The sequence below is a fragment of the Bidens hawaiensis genome, unplaced genomic scaffold, assembly GCF_021521415.1.
Source record: "Bidens hawaiensis isolate Kalapana, Puna unplaced genomic scaffold, B.hawaiensis_p1.1 tig00003902_1, whole genome shotgun sequence".
NCBI lineage: Eukaryota > Viridiplantae > Streptophyta > Magnoliopsida > Asterales > Asteraceae > Bidens > Bidens hawaiensis.
In genome coordinates this window covers 2,305,979-2,325,970 of record NW_027491226.1, presented here as the reverse complement: position 1 = coordinate 2,325,970, position 19,992 = coordinate 2,305,979, and the positions used below count along the sequence as shown (strand labels likewise).

Here is a 19,992-nt window from a genome sequence, read left to right as displayed (position 1 = left end):
AAGTATAGGAGCTGAGTCGATCCACTCGTAAACTATTCGAGATTAGTAAGTAAAATCTCTAAAACAAGTACGAGTTCAAATGAGCAGAGCTCGTTTTGATATTTGCTTTTATTGCTCAACCTTGGCTTGTTTCATACTTTTTCAAGCTCAAGTTTAACTCGAGCTCAACTCGTTTACTACTTATTAGTTACATTTTATATATTTATATATGTTTCCACTTCTATTTTTATATATAACATAACTAGACGGGTGCCCGCGCGATACAGCTAGAAATACAAACCTTGCTAATCACGTAATTGATTTATGAGTGTTTATTGTTTTATTTGAAACCGTGAAACTATTTGTTAGTATATTTAGATTCATCATTCTTATTTTAAACTCAAATTATTATCAAAGTACAAACCAAATCTAACCAAACCGTTGGTAATGATTCGGTTTGGTTGGTTTCAGTTTTAAACGCTTCGGTTTTGGTTTTCGACGACAAAATACCATTACTAATGATTTGGCTTACGGCTTAAGTCAAAATCATCAAAACTGGACCACAAACAGCTATAAATGTTATTTTTATAACCTAAACAAACTATGACAATGCTGATATAATGATAAATAGATATGTTTTCCTTATATTTTTATGTAGCATTTTACTAGTTTTTATTTAGAATTTGTATACCACTAACTTTTTAATGTGATATTTGAGTCGTAGTTAACTTTATTTTATATAAAATGGAAAATTGAAAAAAAAAAATTTGAAAAAGGTTTTGAAAAATGTCCCTTAAATATAGTCTTTTGCACTAAAAATGGTAGATGACGGTAATTATTGAAAATTGATTTTTCAAACTACTGATGTGGTTTAAATTATACATATTATTTATATAAATATTCTCTACATTTTTAAGTACTTTTGAGCCAAGTTTTTATTAAATATTATTAACATTTGGTTCATATGTGAGTTTTAATGGTTTCAAGAGGTAACGAGCTAAAATGAAATATTTTTAATAAACTTGAGACTAACGAATGATGAGTCGAGCATTTGATATATAATACTAATTATTATAATTATATAAAGTACTTAATAAAAGAAAAAGAAAAAAAATGAAAGTTACGTATCATATATACTAATAAATAATAATAATAATAATAATAATAACAATAAAGTTATGCTAAGTTGTTACTCCCTTTTTGGCAGGGCCCAATAGGGTAAATTTGAAGAATGTCGGTGGAAACATGCTAATCTAAAGACAAACTCTAGCCGCCAGTCAAGAGGATTATTAGGTTGATTTTCGTGAAGCAGAAGTCAGGGAAGAGACAGAAGCACATAGGAGCAGCAATTAAAAGAAAGATTCTTCTTTCTTTCTTAGTTGTTTGAGAGTCACGAAAGAAACAGGAGCACCGCCATATATGTGATTGATCTGGGGAGCCGCAAATAGATATATTAATTGAGAAGACGAGACAGCCGCAAGTCAGTTTCTTCGGAGGGGTTCGGGTTCATACCTACTCATATAAACACGGTTCACTTGTTTTAATTTTATTATTTTTATTAAGAACCTAGTTGAACCAATTTATTATTTTCTTGTTTTGAGAATGTTTATTAGCTAAAACTTTTTAGTTGCCTAGGCTTCGAATGAATATTTGTTGAACTTTTGGTTTGCTTGTTGGTATTGGGTTATTGGTGTTGGACTAATATTATTGTAATAGACTTTTTGATGCTTTTAAGATGAATATGCATACTTATTATTAATTTACTTTTATTCAGTTGTTCCATATGTGTCTTTGTGAAAGTCTTTCATTGTGTAGACGCATATTAGGTTACCTACTGTGTGTTCGTAACTAGTTTATAGTCGACATAATCCATAGGAACTATTGTTTGAGGGTTTAGAGATTTTAAGTGTTCTACCTATCTTGAGACTGAGAGGTAATAGATAGTTGGGGTTGTTTTATTCATTAGGCAGTTTGGGCATAGATTACACGAGAGTGGATTTCCCCTTATTGTCTTTTGATTTTTGCTATCCTATGTCTTTTTGAGCATCTTTAGGTTACTCCTTACGTCCCTTACACTCCCGGATGTATTGTGATTAGTGAGACTGAGAGGTGATCTAGTCATTAGAGTACTTTAATATTGTTGGAGAGACTGAGAGGTAATCCAACCAACCGGTTTGCGTCATACGTCCCTTAGGTAATCCTTTTAGGTGACACCCAGATAATGATCAGGGATCCACTAGGATGTCTAGGGCGTCATATCTTTAGATCCCGGTTCCATCACAGTTTCCATAGCCGATAAGCATCCAAGATTCACAAATAGGATTTCAAACCTAGGTAAACGCCTTTCTCATTATTGTCTTTGTCTAAGTTTTAAAGTTTTTAAGTTTAATTTATTAGTTCAAATTAGTTAAATTAATTTAGTTTAAATAATTATTAGTTTTAAAATAAAATAGATAAATAAATCCAAAAATAATCTTTTTCTAAATTATTAGTTTAATTAGCTTTTAGAATCTTGTTTCGTTAATTTAATAAGTGTCTCTAGGGTTCGATATTCCCGGACTTCCCATAGCTATTCTACACCCGATAGGTTCACTTGCCTGTTGCTAGTGGTTTGGTTTAGGGTATTCTAGGTTTCTATTACTCGTTGTGCTTGGTTGATTAATAGCATTATTTTTATATACCACTTTTAGGCACATCAATTTTTTGGCGCCGTTGCCGGGGACACTTGGTAATTGGCGAATTAGATTCTATTTGCTTTTCTTTGTTTTTTAGTTTTAGTTTAATTAATTAGATTTTATTTTATTTTACTACTTAATTGCTATCTGTGCTTCGTGTGCTTTAGGGATAAGCTTGGGGTTCTTACTATTTTATCTGTTTTACAGCGTATGCGACGTACTCGTTCGCTAGGACCACCAGAGTTCATAGTTTCTGACAAACTCGAGTCAGATTTTTGTGAGCGCCGTAGGGAGCTTCGGGAGATTACACGTGCTCTACACGAAAGCAAGGTACACGTTTCAGATTCCACTTTAGATATGGGAGACGCTATTCCCCCTAGGCGTACGGTTCACTCGAGAGTGAATGAGGGAGTTATGGGGAGATGGTCTGCTATCACACGTCCAGCGATGCCTGATGCTAATAACTGGCATATTCCGCCCAACGTCATGAATTCTATTACTAATTCGTCCCCATTTCACGGACTTGAAGACGAGGACACGCCGGGCCATCTAAACAAATTCACTCGCATCTGCGACACTTTTCATATCGCCAACGCCACTCGTGCTTCTATCTACCTTCATCTTTTTCCATTTTCTCTAGAGGGTCGAGCTTCATCGTGGTTGGAAAACCTTTCCCCTGGGTCCATCACTACCTGGGACGAACTTCAAGATAGATTTCTAAAGAAGTATTTTCCGCCATCTAAATCCTCGCGACTTCGTGATCATATCTACTCCTTCCGCATGGACCCTGACGAGTCATACCCTTTGGCTTGGGAAAGGTTCCATAATCTTCTAAGTAGATGCCCCCAGCATGGTCTGTCCGAATGGGCCATAGTCGAGAAATTCTATAACAGCCTGACTTTTAAGATGCAGCAAAGATTCAACACGTTAGCTGGAGGGGACATGTTAGAGAAGCTGGATATAGATGAGTGTGAGTTGATGTTTGAGAGTTTCGCCCTAGCCGAGCAACAGGGATCGTCCGCCTGAGGTACTTCCAAAACCAACACTTCTTCCACTCGAAGCTTCCATCAAGCCTCGAATGAAACTAGCATCACGGCTGCCTTAGAGGCAATTCAGAGGGAAATTAAGGACTTGAAGAAGGTCGTTAATAGGTGCGAGATCTGCCGAGGAGGGCACGGCACAGTTGATTGTCCAGTTGATCAGCAGGAGCAGGTGGACTACTTGGGAAATCAGAATAGAGGACGGAATGCCTACGGAACCCCAAATGGAGGAGCAACTCCAACTATGGTTGGAGGTCGGGAGGTAATGCTCAGGGCTTTCAGCTGAGGCAGGAGCAAAGTCAGGTTAGAGATACAGAGGTGGCAGGGAGTTCAAGTGCGGGGAAGAGCAGTGGTATGGACCCGGATCTTAAGGAGTTTCTATCTAAGCAATCTACCATGCTTTCCCACCTTATTGATAGAGATAATAACACACAGAATAGACTGGCTGAGCACGACACCTTATTGAAGAATCAGCAGTCGTCAATTTTGGAGATGTCTCGAAAGATGGATGAGATGATGAAGCATATGCTACCTAATAAGCAGGTAGGAGCGTTTCAGGGCAGCACCGAGCTTAACCCGAAGGCACAGTTGAATGCGGTGACCACCCGTAGTGGCAGAGGAGGCGATAGAGAGCAGCCACCGGCAGATGATGAGGAGCCGGTGGACGAGGAGATAGAGATGGAGGCTCCTGTGAGGACGCACGAGAGGCGAGCCCTAGGAAGTACCGCGTCAAATGGCGAGTCTCCTACGAAGAAGGTTGCTGAGAAGAAGATTGAAGAGAAGAAGAATCCCAAAGTCGATCTTACTCGAGTTCCGTATCCTGCCCTTCTTTTGCGGCAGAAGTATGTGGAGGAATATGGGCATTTCTTGGACATGTTTAAACAGTTAAAAATCAATCTTCTGTTTGTCGAGGCACTCCAGCATACGCCCAAATATGCTAAATTCTTAAAAGATCTTCTTTCGAACAAGAAGAAGCTGGAGGGGCTTTCGACAGTATGTCCAAATGAAGGATGCTCTACGGTAGTCTAGAACAAGCTGCCGGAGAAATTAGCAGACCCGGGTTAGTTCACGATTACGTGTTTTTCTGGAAGCTCGACTGAGAGCTACGCATTGGCCGATTTAGGTGCTAGCATAAATCTAATGCCACATTCTCTCTATAAAAGCTAGACCTAGGCGAGCCGGTTCCAACGTGCATGAGTTTATCCTTGGCCGATCGTTCGGTCAAATATCCGTGGGGAATCATGGAAAACGTACTCGTTAAAGTCGATAAATTCGTTTTCCCAGTGGATTTTGTTATTCTTGACATGGAGGCTGACGATCATGTCCCGCTCATTTTGGGACAACCCTTCCTGCGTACTGCTAAAGCGCTTATTGACGTCTTCGACGGAAAAATTACACTTCGTGTAGGGGAGGAGAACGTCACCTTCGATGTTGTCAAATCGATGAGGAACTTCAGTAGTCAGGAAGATTCCGTTTACTTTCTTGACACATTCATATCTCAGTTCGAGCACTGTCTTGACTACATCTCTGGAGCAGATTTGCTCAATCAGGAGGACGAGGTCGATGTTCCCTCAGAGCATGACTTGAGCATTCTTTCTAGCTCACCTCCTGAATACCCCGAGGTGTTCACGGTTGCCGATAGCACCGATGAACCGAATGAGAGACCATCGATTGAGGCACCACCGTCCCTTGAGCTTAAAGAGCTACCTCTTCATTTGGAGTATGCTTTCTTGGAAAGTGAGGCCGATTTGCCCGTCATCATTTCTTCTCGATTGATGAATGATGAGAAGTCGAGGTTGGTTGATGTGCTCAAGGCACACAAACAGGCTATTGCGTGGATACTCATGGACATTCAGGGCATCAGCCCGAACTTTTGCACGCACAGGATACTCATGGAGGATGAGTACAAGCCTGTAATCCAATCTCAAAGGAGGCTCAACCCTAACATGTCGGAGGTGGTCAAGAAGGAGGTTATCAAACTCCTCGACGCTGGCCTGATCTATCCCATCTCTGATTCTTCATGGGTGAGCCCCGTTCAGGTCGTCCCTAAGAAGGGAGGGATGACAGTTGTTACTAACGAACGAAATGAGATTATTCCGACCAGGACAGTCATAGGTTGGCGGGTTTGCATCGACTACAGGAGGCTTAATGATGCTACTAGGAAAGACCACTTTCCTCATCTGTTCATCGATCAGATGTTGGAGTGTTAGTGGGGACGACAGTTTTACTGTTTTCTTGATGGATTTTCAGGTTATTTCCATATCCCGGTCGCACATGAGGATCAGGAAAAGACCACATTTACATGCCCATACGGTACCTTCGCGTACAAACGTATGCCTTTCGGGTTATGTAATGCTCCGGCTACATTCCAGCATTGCATGGTAGCTATTTTCCAGGACCTGATCGAGAGTTCCATGGAGGTCTTCATGGATGATTTTTTGGTATATGGGGACTCCTTTGATCAATGTCTTTCTAATCTTGAGAGGATGATGAAGCGGTGCATAGAGACGAAGTTGATGCTAAACTGGGAGAAGTGCCACTTCATGGTGACTGAAGGCATTGTGCTCGGGCACAAGATTTCGTGAGACGGTATTGAGGTTAATAGAGCTAAGATCGACACCATCAATAGACTTCCTCCACCGACTAGTGTGAAATCCGTTCGTAGTTTTCTCGGGCATGTGGGTTTTTATCGTAGGTTCATCAAAGATTTTTCTAAGATCACCCGGCCCATGACTTGCCTTCTAGAGAAGGACATCACATTCGACTTTGATGCTGATTGTCTGAAGGCGTTTGAGTTTCTCAAGGGGCAGTTGGTTAATTCCCCTATCTTAGTAGCACCCGACTAGAGCTTACCCTTCGAGCTCATGTGCGACGCTAGTGATTTTGTAGTCGGTGCTGTTTTAGGTCAGCGAAAGGACAAGCACTTTCACCCTATCTATTACGTGAGCAAGACCCTCAATGATGCTCAGGAGAATTACACGACTATCGAGAAGGAGCTTCTAGCAGTAGTCTTCGCGTTCGACAAATTCCGTTCTTATCTCGTGCTGTCCAAAACCATCGTTTATACTGATCATGCGGCATTGCGATACCTGTTCGCCAAGAAAGATGCCAAACCTCGTATGATACGATGGATTCTCTTGCTTTCCGAGTTCGATACTAAGATTAGAGATAAAAAGGGAGCGGAGAATGTTGCTGCGGATCACTTGTCATGTTTGGAGGATCCGAAGAGAGAGGAGATTAGAGAGGACACTATCGGGGATAGGTTTCCCCACGAGTCGTTGATGATGGTGAGAGTGAGATATGAGAGCAAGCAAGTTTTGTATGTGAGTGCTGAAGAGGAGGGTCTGCCAAGGTTCTCCGACATTGCGAATTATCTGGCCGAAGGAGTGGTGGTCAAGGGCATGAGTTATCAGCAGAGGAGGAAGTTTTTCGCAGATGCCAGCCATTACATATGGGATTCACCGTATTTGTTTTGTGTAGGCGTCGATCGAGTGTTGAGGAGGTGTGTGAGTAGGGAAGAGGGCCGTGAGATTCTTAGACATTGTCATGAGGGTTTGACTGGAGGCCACCATGGTCCGTCTTCCACTGCGAGGAAAGTTCTAGATTCCAGTTTTTATTGGCCATCGATTTTCAAAGACTCACACGAGTTTGTTAGATAGTGTGACGCATGTCAGCGCACTGGTAACATCTCGTCCCATGATGCCCCAAACCCTATTCAGGTTTGTGAGGTTTTCGATGTTTGGGGCATTGATTTCATGGGTCCGTTCCCTTCTTCTCGAGGGAACCGATACATTCTCGTGGCTATCGATTACGTTTCCAAGTGGGTTGAGGCTCAAGCCTTTCCCACTAATGACGCCCGAGTTGTAGTGGGATCCTTGAAGAGGTTGTTCTGTCGGTTTGGTACTCCCAAGGCCTTGATCAGTGATAGGGGCACGCATTTCTGCAATGCCCAGATGGAGAAGACGTTGGCACGGGATGGGGTCACCCATCGTTTGTCCACCGCCTATCACCCATAGACGAGTGGGCAAGTGGAGAACGCAAATCGAGGCGTTAAGCAAATTCTAGAGAAAACTATCGGCAAGAACCGCAAGGAGTGGTCCGATAAGTTGGATGATGCGCTTTGGGCTTTCCGCATAGCTTTTTAAAGGCCTATTGGGACCACACCCCTTAGGATGGTTTACGGGAAAGCGTGTCATCTACCGGTTGAGTTAGAGCAGAGCGTATTGGGCGTTGAGATCCGTTAATCTTGACCTAACCCAAGCTGTGAAAAACCGGTATCTGCAAATTCATGAGGTTGAGGAGTTGAGAGATGAGGCGTACGCGAGATCGTGGAGTTATAAGGAGTGTACGAAGGCGTTGCACGATCGGAAGTTGAAGAAGGTGAAAGAGTTTAAGTGTGGGGATCGAGTGTTGGTTTATAATTCCCGTCTGAAGTTATTTCCAGGTAAACTTAGATCGAGATGGGTAGGACCGTATACGGTCAAAGAGGTGTTCCCGCATGGTGTTGTTGAAATTCGAGATGTTGATGGGAGCTCGTGGAAGGTAAACGGCCATAGGTTGAAGCATTATATTGGTGGGCCGGTTGATTCGGTTGAGGAAGACGCGTTTTTCCTCGACATCCCTTGGTTGACTGCTTGATAGGGATAGGACTCGGGTAATGCCGAGTGAAGAGTTTGTATATGTTTTTATTTGTTTTCTTTTATTCTTGTATTTTGAGTCAGTTTTAAGTTTTAGAGTTTGTTTGATGTCTGCTTTGGGTGCTTTGAGCTTTGTTCTGTAGGTTTGGATGTTATCGTTCGTACTCAGTCTCCATTCGGACGGGGGCGTTCTGAAATTATTTGATTTTAGGAGGGTACCCAAAGGCCGCGGCCGCGAATGAAATGCTATACGGTCGCTTTATTGGAACTTGACTTATGAAGATCACTGCCTTATTACCAGGGGAGTCTGTTCCATTTTCTTTATTTATTTATTTTTTGTTTTATTTTATTTCTGCTTTATTTTTGTCTTTTTCCTGTCTCACATTGAGGACAATGTGAAATTTAAGTGTGGGGATGGGAAACTGGCGTTTTTTAGATAGTTTAAAAAAATAATAAAATTAAAAAAATTAAAAAAAGTATATATTTATATAAAAAATAAATAAAAAAAATGTCCCTTGAATTAATGTTTTGCAACAAAATGGAAGATGATAGAAAAATTGGAAATTGGTTGTTCAAAACTACTAATATATATAAGATAAAAAAAATAGAAAGCGCACCTAATTTGGGATGTGTCGGTAGGCCCAACTAGCCTTGAAAGGTTCCCCTGATTATTATTAATATACCTAATAGTCATAAACCTTGTGGGTTCTCATCTTGAGGGGGGGTGGTGAAGCTGAAAATGGTTCTCATCTTGAGGGGGGATGGTGAAGCTGAAAATTCGATAATGCATAGCGAGTATTACCTTAATCTTAAAACCTCAAGGTTGTCAGAATTACATGCACTTAATTTAGCACGCCACTCTGTTTTATGAAAGTAAATAACGAGTGGTGGCGCCCGACCATGTCCATCATTTATACGAGCTTAGAAAATAGTTATATATTTAGGTAAAAGATGCCTAAGAGCACAAAATTTTGTTGCACGAACGTCAAATATGTGCAAAATATTTTGAAAGTAAAGTGAATGAGAAAGTTATGCAAAAATGCCAAAGAAGCATTCACAAAAAAAATAAATAAATAAAATAAAATAAAATTTCTAAAGTAATAGAAAAAGAGGCCAAAAGGCACATACTAGACGGGGCCGAGAGCTTACGTGTTACCAAGGGGATGGTGACTCTGAGGATACACTATTGGGGCTCAAGGTTCTTAGTCAATAAAAATTTTTAGGAAATACTAAGGATGGAGACCTGAGACCGTCATATACTGGGTTGCAGCTCGGGTGAAACAATGTTGGGCCGAAATCCGCTATGGTTTTAAGATTAGGAATCGCTCGTACGACCTCATTTGACCATTCATCCATCTAAATTCCACCTGAGTGCATTTTCTTCTTACCATTAAAAGGTTTTTAGCTTACGGTGATAGGTTGAACCAGTCTACTTCAACCTGGTTTTTAATTGTCTTGATTATGCTTGAGATGGGGGTAAGCAGATCTGTAACTCTTTAGGTGTGAGACCCATACGTTTATTAATATCACTTGAACTTAATCATTGAATATGATGGGGGGGCTCGAAAGGTTGTTGGCTGGGTTTAAGTGGACAACAATATCGGCAATCGCGATTTTTGCGTTTATCTATTATTAATTAAAATAACCTAGATGTTTTGAAAATCAGTTTTCCGATTATGATTCCATTGCAAACAGCTTTTACATGGACGAAAAAGATTTAAGTGTGGGGATATTTGATGTGGTTTAAATTATACATATTATTTATATAAATATTCTCTACATTTTTAAGTACTTTTGAGCCAAGTTTTTATTAAATATTATTAACATTTGGTTCATATGTGAGTTTTAATGGTTTCAAGAGGCAACGAGCTAAAATGAAATATTTTTAATAAATTTGAGACCAACGAATGACGAGTCGAGCATTTGATATATAATACTAATTATTATAATTATATAAAGTACTTAATAAAAGAAAAAGAAAAAAAATGAAAGTTACGTATCATATATACTAATAAATAATAATAATAATAAAGTTATGCTAAGTTGTTACTCCCTTTTTGGCAGGGCCCAATAGGGTAAATTTGAAGAATGTCGGTGGAAACATGCTAATATAAAGACAAACTCTAGCCGCCAGTCAAGAGGATTATTAGGTTGATTTTCGTGAAGCAGAAGTCAGGGAAGAGACAGAAGCACATAGGAGCAGCAATTAAAAGAAAGATTCTTCTTTCTTTCTTAGTTGTTTGAGAGTCACGAAAGAGACAGGAGCACCGCCATATATGTGATTGATCTGGGGAGCCGCAAATAGATATATTAATTGAGAAGACGAGACCGCCGCAAGTCAGTTTCTTCGGAGGGGTTCGGGTTCATACCTACTCATATAAACACGGTTCACTTGTTTTAATTTTATTATTTTTATTAAGAACCTAGTTGAACCAATTTATTATTTTCTTGTTTTGAGAATGTTTATTAGCTAAAACTTTTTAGTTGCCTAGGCTTCGAATGAATATTTGTTGAACTTTTGGTTTGCTTGTTGGTATTGGGTTATTGGTGTTGGACTAATATTATTGTAATAGACTTTTTGATGCTTTTAAGATGAATATGCATACTTATTATTAATTTACTTTTATTCAGTTGTTCCATATGTGTCTTTGTGAAAGTCTTTCATTGTGTAGACGCATATTAGGTTACCTACTGTGTGTTCGTAACTAGTTTATAGTCGACATAATCCATAGAAACTATTGTTTGAGGGTTTAGAGATTTTAAGTGTTCTACCTATCTTGAGACTGAGAGGTAATAGATAGTTGGGGTTGTTTTATTCATTAGGCAGTTTGGGCATAGATTACACGAGAGTGGATTTCCCCTTATTGTCTTTTGATTTTTGCTATCCTATGTCTTTTTGAGCATCTTTAGGTTACTCCTTACGTCCCTTACACTCTCGGATGTATTGTGATTAGTGAGACTGAGAGGTGATCTAGTCATTAGAGTACTTTAATATTGTTGGAGAGACTGAGAGGTAATCCAACCAACCGGTTTGCGTCATACGTCCCTTAGGTAATCCTTTTAGGTGACACCTAGAGAATGATCAGGGATCCACTAGGATGTCTAGGGCGTCATATCTTTAGATCCCGGTTCCATCACAGTTTCCATAGCCGATAAGCATCCAAGATTCACAAATAGGATTTCAAACCTAGGTAAACGCCTTTCTCATTATTGTCTTTGTCTAAGTTTTAAAGTTTTTAAGTTTAATTTATTAGTTCAAATTAGTTAAATTAATTTAGTTTAAATAATTATTAGTTTTAAAATAAAATAGATAAATAAATCCAAAAATAATCTTTTTCTAAATTATTAGTTTAATTAGCTTTTAGAATCTTGTTTCGTTAATTTAATAAGTGTCTCTAGGGTTCGATATTCCCGGACTTCCTATAGCTATTCTACACCCGATAGGTTCACTTGCCTGTTGCTAGTGGTTTGGTTTAGGGTATTCTAGGTTTTTATTACTCGTTGTGCTAGGTTGATTAATAGCATTATTTTTATATACCACTTTTAGGCACATCAACTACTAATAATAAGAGATTTATAAAAGAAAGCGCACTTAACTGATGTGTCAGTAGGCACGGCCTTGAGAATGAAAGGGTAGTTTGATATTTGGTTATCAACGAGAAAATATGATTTTAGTGGGAAACATGTTGTCAGTGGAAAACATGAGATGAAAGGTCGGGCCACTCAAGCCTTATTATTGGTTTGGTTGTAGAAAAATTATAAATTTTAAGGAAATTTGAAAAGACTATTATACGATGTTTGGGTAGGTTTAACGTTAGAGTATGCCAAGTAGCCGGCGATATAAACTAAATAATGCATTTCTAGATTTAGTGGTTAACACTTCATAGGTGTATGGTTTTATAACCTTGATTTTTGTATTGATGGGATGCCTTGGGTCCGGGGACCACAAGTTTTTATACGGTTTATCATCTGGGTATCTTCGTATATTTAAAAATTAAAAGCTTTTAAGCATAAAACCCACAGTTTACTGCCATCACACTCACTTACATCAATTACAGTGAAGTAAAATCTGTATGATCCAGTGATCATCCCTCAGTTAGTCGTACGTGGTCCTCTTACTTGCGTCCCATACCATTAAGAGAAGGATCAACTAGAGACACGACGTATGTAAGCCGACAGATGAAAACTTGTACAATCAAGGGTGGTAATGGGCTTGAGGTGTTGCTTGATAACGGGGTATGTCATGCAGTTGTGAACAGTAGTTGGTTAGTTGAATTAATATACCTTAATTGTATCTAATGGTTGCTTTGGTAGACTTTGATGCCTAAATTTAGGTGGACAAACAATATCTTTGATCGTCTTAACTATTCATATAAAAAGTGAAACAAAGTTTTGATATGCTAATTATGAGGTTTAAGTTAAGTGGGGTGGCTTGGTCCGGTAAGAACTGAAATAAAACGTGTCTTGATTGTGGGTTCCACTAGATTATAAAATAATAAAATTTTTGGATCTTACTTGTTCCGGTAAAGATCAAGGCATGGGTTTAAGTGGACAACAATGTCAGTGATCGTGGTTTTTGCGTTTTTCTAAACTTTAAGATAATTTATATGTTTCTAAAACCGTATTTTCTTATTTTGATTCCATCGCATAAGACTTTTTCAGGGACGAAAAAAGAGTAGTATGGGGATATTTGATATAATGATAAATATATATGTTTCCCTTGTATTTTTATATAGTATTTTATTAGTTTTTATTTAGTTTTTGTTTAGAATTTGTATACTACTAACTTTTTAATGTTTGGTAGGTCTTAGTCGTTAAAAATGGTTAAAAAGAAGAAGAAACGAGCTAAAATGAAGAACCAGTCAAACTAGGAAGAGAACTGGTTCAACCGACAAACGAACCGGGCCCAAATTAGCTCGCCATGCTGCGTGACCAAATAAGAGAAGCATGGTCATGCGGAGCGACCAACCCATATATCTCCCCACGCTGCTGTTACATCTCGGATTTTTCAAACCCGTATTCATGTACACATAATCCGATCTGGGAACATTTTTGGATCTTTATTAGTAATCAAGTCAAACAATTTTAAGTAATTAAGATTTATGTTTTCATTTTATTCCCTTTAACTTTTAAAGTTGTTCATGTTTTGTTTAAACTTTAAATTAAATAAGAATAAACACTTTTGAAAGTACAAGGACCTAGTTTACCAAAAATCAAACTTTCCCCCTTTCTTTGCCGGAGCGCCGTGCGAACATGGGGTGCCATGGCCGTGGCGCAGCGCCTCCACCTATTCGCACATATCGGTTTTTTTAATATCGTTTCCTAGTTCGTTTTTTGCCCGAAATCGCTTATTTTAGGACTAAATCGAGTGTTTTAAGCCCCAAGAAAAGTGATATAGCCAAGACACATATCTATGTTCATTACACCTTGTCCAAGAATGAATTTTGTTGACTATAATATTGATTTTGTCATTAAATGCTTATTCGGTTTCCTAAACGAGTAAATTAACTAAATATAGTTTGTTTCAGTGTTTCCTATATAAACACATCATCTAACCTCTGCCACAAATTTCCCTAAACCCTAAATTGTTATTCCCAGCCGTCACATACTTCTGTCCTTCATCATCTTCTTCGGTTTGGCCATTTTTCTTGAAGAAACAAGCTTTATCGGTTGATTTTGCTTATACATCAACCTTTGACTCATCTTCATGGTTGATCTTTTCATTTTCCGGGTAAGTTGTAAACTGTAATTGTTCATACATATTCCCTAGTCAATAACCTTCAATCAATTTCAGTGGTTGAAGGGTGTTGACTGGTCAATTTTCTTAAAACCCCTTAAAGGGCAAAACAGTCAACAAGTTTAACTGTTTGTTTTCTCATACTTCTGGTCAGAACCAACATTTAGTCCAGAAGACTTTTATTCTCGTAACGAAAATTTTGGGCTACTGACTAAAACCCGACTTCGGAATCACTGTTTGGATTCTGGTCAGTACCGACTCGCTTAAATCTTTAATTTAACATAACCGAAGTTCTAAACATCCGTTTGGAATGATTCTGGCGGCAACCAGTCGTTTTTACTCATATTATCTTACCTCAAAGTTTCAGGTTCAGTTGGTTTGTTTCGTTCAACGCGTTAGTGGACAACTCGCTTAATTATTAACTCGTTTATCATTATATTTTTTCACTTGTCTTTGATTAAAGGTGAGTTTTATCATTCTCTATTTTATTAAATTTTCAAAAAGTTTTGGGGACATATGTGTATTATCCGTATTTTGTATTATCTATATATCACAAAATAACAAACATGTAATTGTGTGTGAACTATCAAATTTACTTGCTACCTTCTTATTTGTTTACTTTATCGCATTCAGAGAGGTCCAACACATTCGCATTCATAGTATGATGATACTATTAACCCCCGCCCAATTCGCTTGGCAACGGTCTTATTATTTGCTCATGGTTGATTTACCAACGCCCGATTCGCTTAGCAATGGTCAATTGACACCTTACTTGCTCATGGTTTGATTTCTTTACTGCAATTTATTATGTTTTGCTTATTTCTTTTATTTATTATATTAATATTATATCATTGCAAAAACTGGTGATAATCTCACTCAACATGTGTTGTTGATAAACTCTATTTTCTACGCATATGCAGGTTTCCTTTGAATTGAAGTTTGACGTGAAAAGGACATCTAGAAAAGACCATGGGGAATTTAATGAAGATTATATTTATCTTGATTGGATTATTTGCTTTAAATTATTTATTTGTGTTGTGAATATTTGTGCACTGTAATTTGAATGAAATAATTAACTTAATAGATATTGTCATTAATATATATAATAGTACCTTTGAGCTGTGAACAATCGGCTCACGCCCTGACATTTCCGCCTTAGGTTGGGGTGTGACATATTGGTATCAGAGCCGAAGGCTTTAAGATAGATCGTTAGAAATTGTCCTAGGCATATGATTAGGACCCTATACGTGCTAATCTGAACTGCCTTATGTTCTATTTATTTGTTTACAGCTTATATAGGTTAATTATTTTAATTTACATTTTATTTTGTTGTATTTATTGCATACGCACACAAAAATTTCGAGGCTATGCCTCACATTCAAAATATTTTCTAAATCTTTTATTTTTAGTAGATTGCTTTTTATTTTGAAAAATTCCTTAAGAATTCCCGAGTTTTGTTTTTACTCCCTCTCCTTAGGGCATGGGAGTATGACATGTTCGGTAAGTAACCGTAGGGGGTGCGAGAAACTGTGAGTTGGGCCTTGGCAAAACGGTTCTAAGAACCAAAGGTAAGACGTTATTCCTTACCTGGAGGATAACCTAACCACAGTACTCGAGCCTCTAGGCCAAAGCAAAATAAGATGTCATACGACCGAAACCCTAAGTGGTTAAAAGTAACCGCCTAAATGGTTGCATTCCTTTTATAAAAACTGAATTCACGATGGTTCGTAGTTAAATTCGGGAAAACTTCCAAAATTGTATTTTAATTATTTTAAATGCTTAGTTTGGTGAAAAATCCATGTAAATCTTTGGGTACTCCAACTATTCATTTCTCAACCCATTTTCAATTTGATTTTTTTGGTTGGAACGTATCGTCCGGGGTGGTTCCCGAGATACTCCAACTACTTATATTTGATTTGTTGATTCGATATTTAGTTGGATCGGTTAAAACGCCATGTAACGCTCATGGGCCAACCAACTCCATTAATTTGATAATTCGTTAATTAGTTGGGTCAGTTAAATGCCATGTAAACGCTCATTGGTTGACCAACTCAATGTTTATTATTCGTTATTTTAATAGGGCCAATAAATTGCCATGGAACGCTTATGGGAGGCCCAATTCACAAAATTTATGTTGCTTTATTTAGTTAGGCCATTCAAATTGCCATGGAAAGCTCATGGGAGGTCAACTCACTGGATATGTTTTGTTACTTTATTTGGGATCTCAAGCTACCATGGGAAGCCCATGGAAAGCCTAACCCAATAATATTTTACTTTTGGAATTTTTATAAGCACTGTTTATTTAATTATCTCAAAATTATTTACATTATTTTAAATCCCGACTCATCCTCGAGTCATCACTAGCACAATTCAATTTAAATAAGACATGATAAATCACTAGCACGATATCATTTGAATTCTCTTTCTCTATTATCTCACCTCAATTTGTTCACACGACTTACCCACGTATCATTTTTCATATTTGGTCCTCGTAGAATGTATTCCCGAAGAATTCATTGTCATAATCAACGTCGTCCGTCGGGTGCTCATAATCGCCGTTTGACTGCTAGAATCACTAACGAATTTGCTGCTATGCTTGGGATTGCTACGAGTATGCCTTGTGAGGAACTCAAGGAAACTATTGCTCTTGCTGCCTCACTTTCCGATGACCACGTTAGAGATGGAACCCTACTTCGCAAGGACTCTAAACCTACCTCTGAAAACTCCAAAACCAAATCCATTCGAGCTCAACCTACTCAAACTATTCCAAATCCATCCACCTCGATTGTTCAAGTTCTTATGAATCCGACTACCTCAAGTGCTCCAAGTCAAGTGAATCAAGTCAACCGTAACTGAAGCTTCCTGAAGACTCTGAAGATTTTTGTTGCTTTCATTACTTCTATCTTAAATTATCTTATCTTATCCGTTTATTCATTGTATCGATTCTTTAGTTATTTGTGATATTGGATTATTTCAATTTGAACTATTTTGAGCGTTTCATCTAATGAATAAAGTTTCTTTTATCAGGTTAATTTATCAGGATCTTGTACCTCTATCTTATTTCCTTATTTTCGATTATCACGGTTCATAATAACATCTGTTTCAAGAAATTTGTTTTTCTTTCAATCTTCCAAATTCTAACTTCTATAAGCAAAAGATGTTTTAGAAATTACACTGTTTTATTAATCAAAACTCGGACATTTATTTTGTTTTATTTTCAATGTTTTGTAGACCCACATGATGGGACGGATTCTGCGGACCATCCGACGATCTAAGTAATTATGGGTCGACATGTAATTATCAAAGTCCTCGCATGGAAATCATAAGACGTACAATTGTGTGTCATAATCTAGAACCTAAAGTAGTTTGAGTAATGATACGAATGTTGAGATGATAAGGACATGGTGGATACGCCGCTGGTACATCCTATATATAAATTGCCCTTATTGGATTATCATTTGGAGCGTTGCTTCGATTACAAGAAGTTCTATGTTATGATATCTTCCTTAAAACGTTTAATTATTTTTAAAATGATTATGTTTTAGTTTTCCTTAATTTCGGGACGAAATTCCCTAAAGTAGGGGAGACTGTAACATCTCGAATTTTTCAAACCCGTATTCATTTACACCTGTAACATTTCGGATTTTCCAAACCCGTATTCATTAATATTCAAACCGACTCAAGAATATTTAGATCTTTGTTATTAATAAAAACCAAATGTTTATGAGTAATTAAGTTTATTATGTTCACTTTAGGTCCCTTATACCTTATATATTATTCAAATCTTAAACTATGCATAAAAAGTTCGTTAAATGACCTAAACCCAAACTACAAGGACTAAACATGTACAAAATGAAATTTATCTTAATTTGACTGGAGCACCACGTGGTGGGGTGGCCTAGGCCCACCACGCGGGGCTATGGGGTAGCCTATTAGATCGTTTAAGCTTATTTCCTTTCCTAGTTCGTTTTTGGCACGAAATTGCTTATTTTAGGACATAATCGAGTGAATTAAGTCCCAAGAAAACTAATATAACTAAAATAAAAGTCCATACCCTTAGATTACTGATCAAGGGTGAATCTTTCAGTTTATTTCATAGATATTCTCATTAAAACCTTATCTTGTTACTTAAACGAGTAAAAAGTCCATAAATAGTTCGTTTTTGCTATTCTTGTATAAACAAGTCTTATAATCGCTGCCACAAAACTTCCTCATACCCTAATATACCTTCTCCAGCCGTCCTACCCTCTGTTCATCATCATTCATCTCGGTTTTTGCTTATTTGGTTGAAGACATGCTCTTAAACGTTTGACTTTGCATGCGTGTGGATCATTGACTCGTCATATCTCTTGATTCTTTCACTTTCCGGGTAAGTTGTAAACTGTCACATAATTCATATATATTCCCTAGGAAATAACCTTCAATCAATTTCGGTGGTTGAATGGTGTTGACTGGTCAAATCGTTTAAAACTCGTTAAAGGGCAAAATAGTCAATAACTTTGACTATCCGTTTTCTCATACTTCTCTTCAGATTCAACGTTCGGTCCAGAAGACTTTTATTCTCATAACGTAATTTTAAGACTACTAACCAAAATTCGACTTCCGACTCGCTATTTGGATTCTGGTCAGTACCAGCTCGCTTAAATCTTAAAACAAGCATAACTTAAATTCTAAACATCCGTTTGGATTGATTCCAGTGGAAACGAGTTCGTTTTTATTTATATTATCATATCTTAAAGTCTCAGATTCTGAATTGCTTATATCTATTGATGTGTAGTGGAAGACCCCGCTTATTCATTAGCTCGCTTATTCATATTTATCTTAGTTTGTCTTTAATCTAAAGTGGGTTTATCATTCCCCTATTTTACCAACTTTTCTAAACATTTTGGGGAAATATGCGTACCTATCCGTATTTCGTACTATATATATATCTCAAACAAATGCATACGTGTATTTGTGAGTGACTTAATCAAATATACGCGTTATATGCTTACTTGTGTTAATATTCATTCATTTGTATATTCAGAGAGGTCCATCGTATTCCCATGTATTGGGTGCTCATGCTATTGACGAATGATGTGAGGTCGAAGGCTCACTCAAACTTAAACCAAATACTACTAAATAGATAGCGGTAAATGGGTATCGAACACGAGGAGTTTGTGGAAAATGTGTTAATAAGTGGCTAACGATTAAACTAATATAAATGTAAATGACGAAAAACTAATTTCCAAGTTGGTTTTGATTTGATTTTATAAACTAAAGTAGACTATACGAAAGTTGTAAACGAATAACTAAACAAGCATTCCTCTCGGGGTTCGGGTTATTGCTCAACACTCTTGTTAACGTTCGATGGATAAACCGTAATATCTCGGTTTTGTGCACATGCAATTGTTTGTGATTAATCAAGAACTAAGTACTCGGATTCCTAGAATGCGAGGTTGTTACTTAACAATCAATCAATACTATTCTTCCTAGTTCTACCCACTAAATCTCGATTGCCAACGACACCAAGAACATATGGCTAAAAACTAGATAGAAACAATATGGACAAGCTACAAACAATTACACAAACACATGATTATACTAACATTGACATTTAGATAATCAATCCAAGTTCAAGAACAATAAACAAAAGTGTTTTGCAAATAACCTTACATCCCGAGAGAAATACCGAAGGAACTAGCCACTCATGGCTCGGGAGGTCATTCTTGAATCCAATATCTTGTTACTAGCAATCCAAAACATAAACCCAATGATAAAAACACCTAAAATATTGTTTTTGTCTTCCAAAATCGCCCCTAGGCTGTCCAAAATGAAAAGGTAGTCCAAAAGACACTCAAAATCGGTTAATTAAAGGACATGCAAATGTGTCTCCGCCCCGGACCGTGGTCCACGGTTGACCAAGGTCAAATAGCCATCCAAGC

The 19,992-nt window shown here is 37.7% G+C and overlaps 1 protein-coding gene across 1 annotated transcript; it reads left to right on the top strand.

The window, feature by feature from the left end:
* Positions 1–6,558: 6,558 nt before the first annotated feature.
* LOC143624670 (uncharacterized) lies at positions 6,559–8,332 on the top strand. The gene is made up of 2 exons (XM_077095241.1): positions 6,559–7,290; positions 7,907–8,332. Exons 1-2 carry the CDS (start codon positions 6,559–6,561, stop codon positions 8,330–8,332), a joined length of 1,158 nt encoding a protein of 385 aa, XP_076951356.1.
* Positions 8,333–19,992: the final 11,660 nt, after the last annotated feature.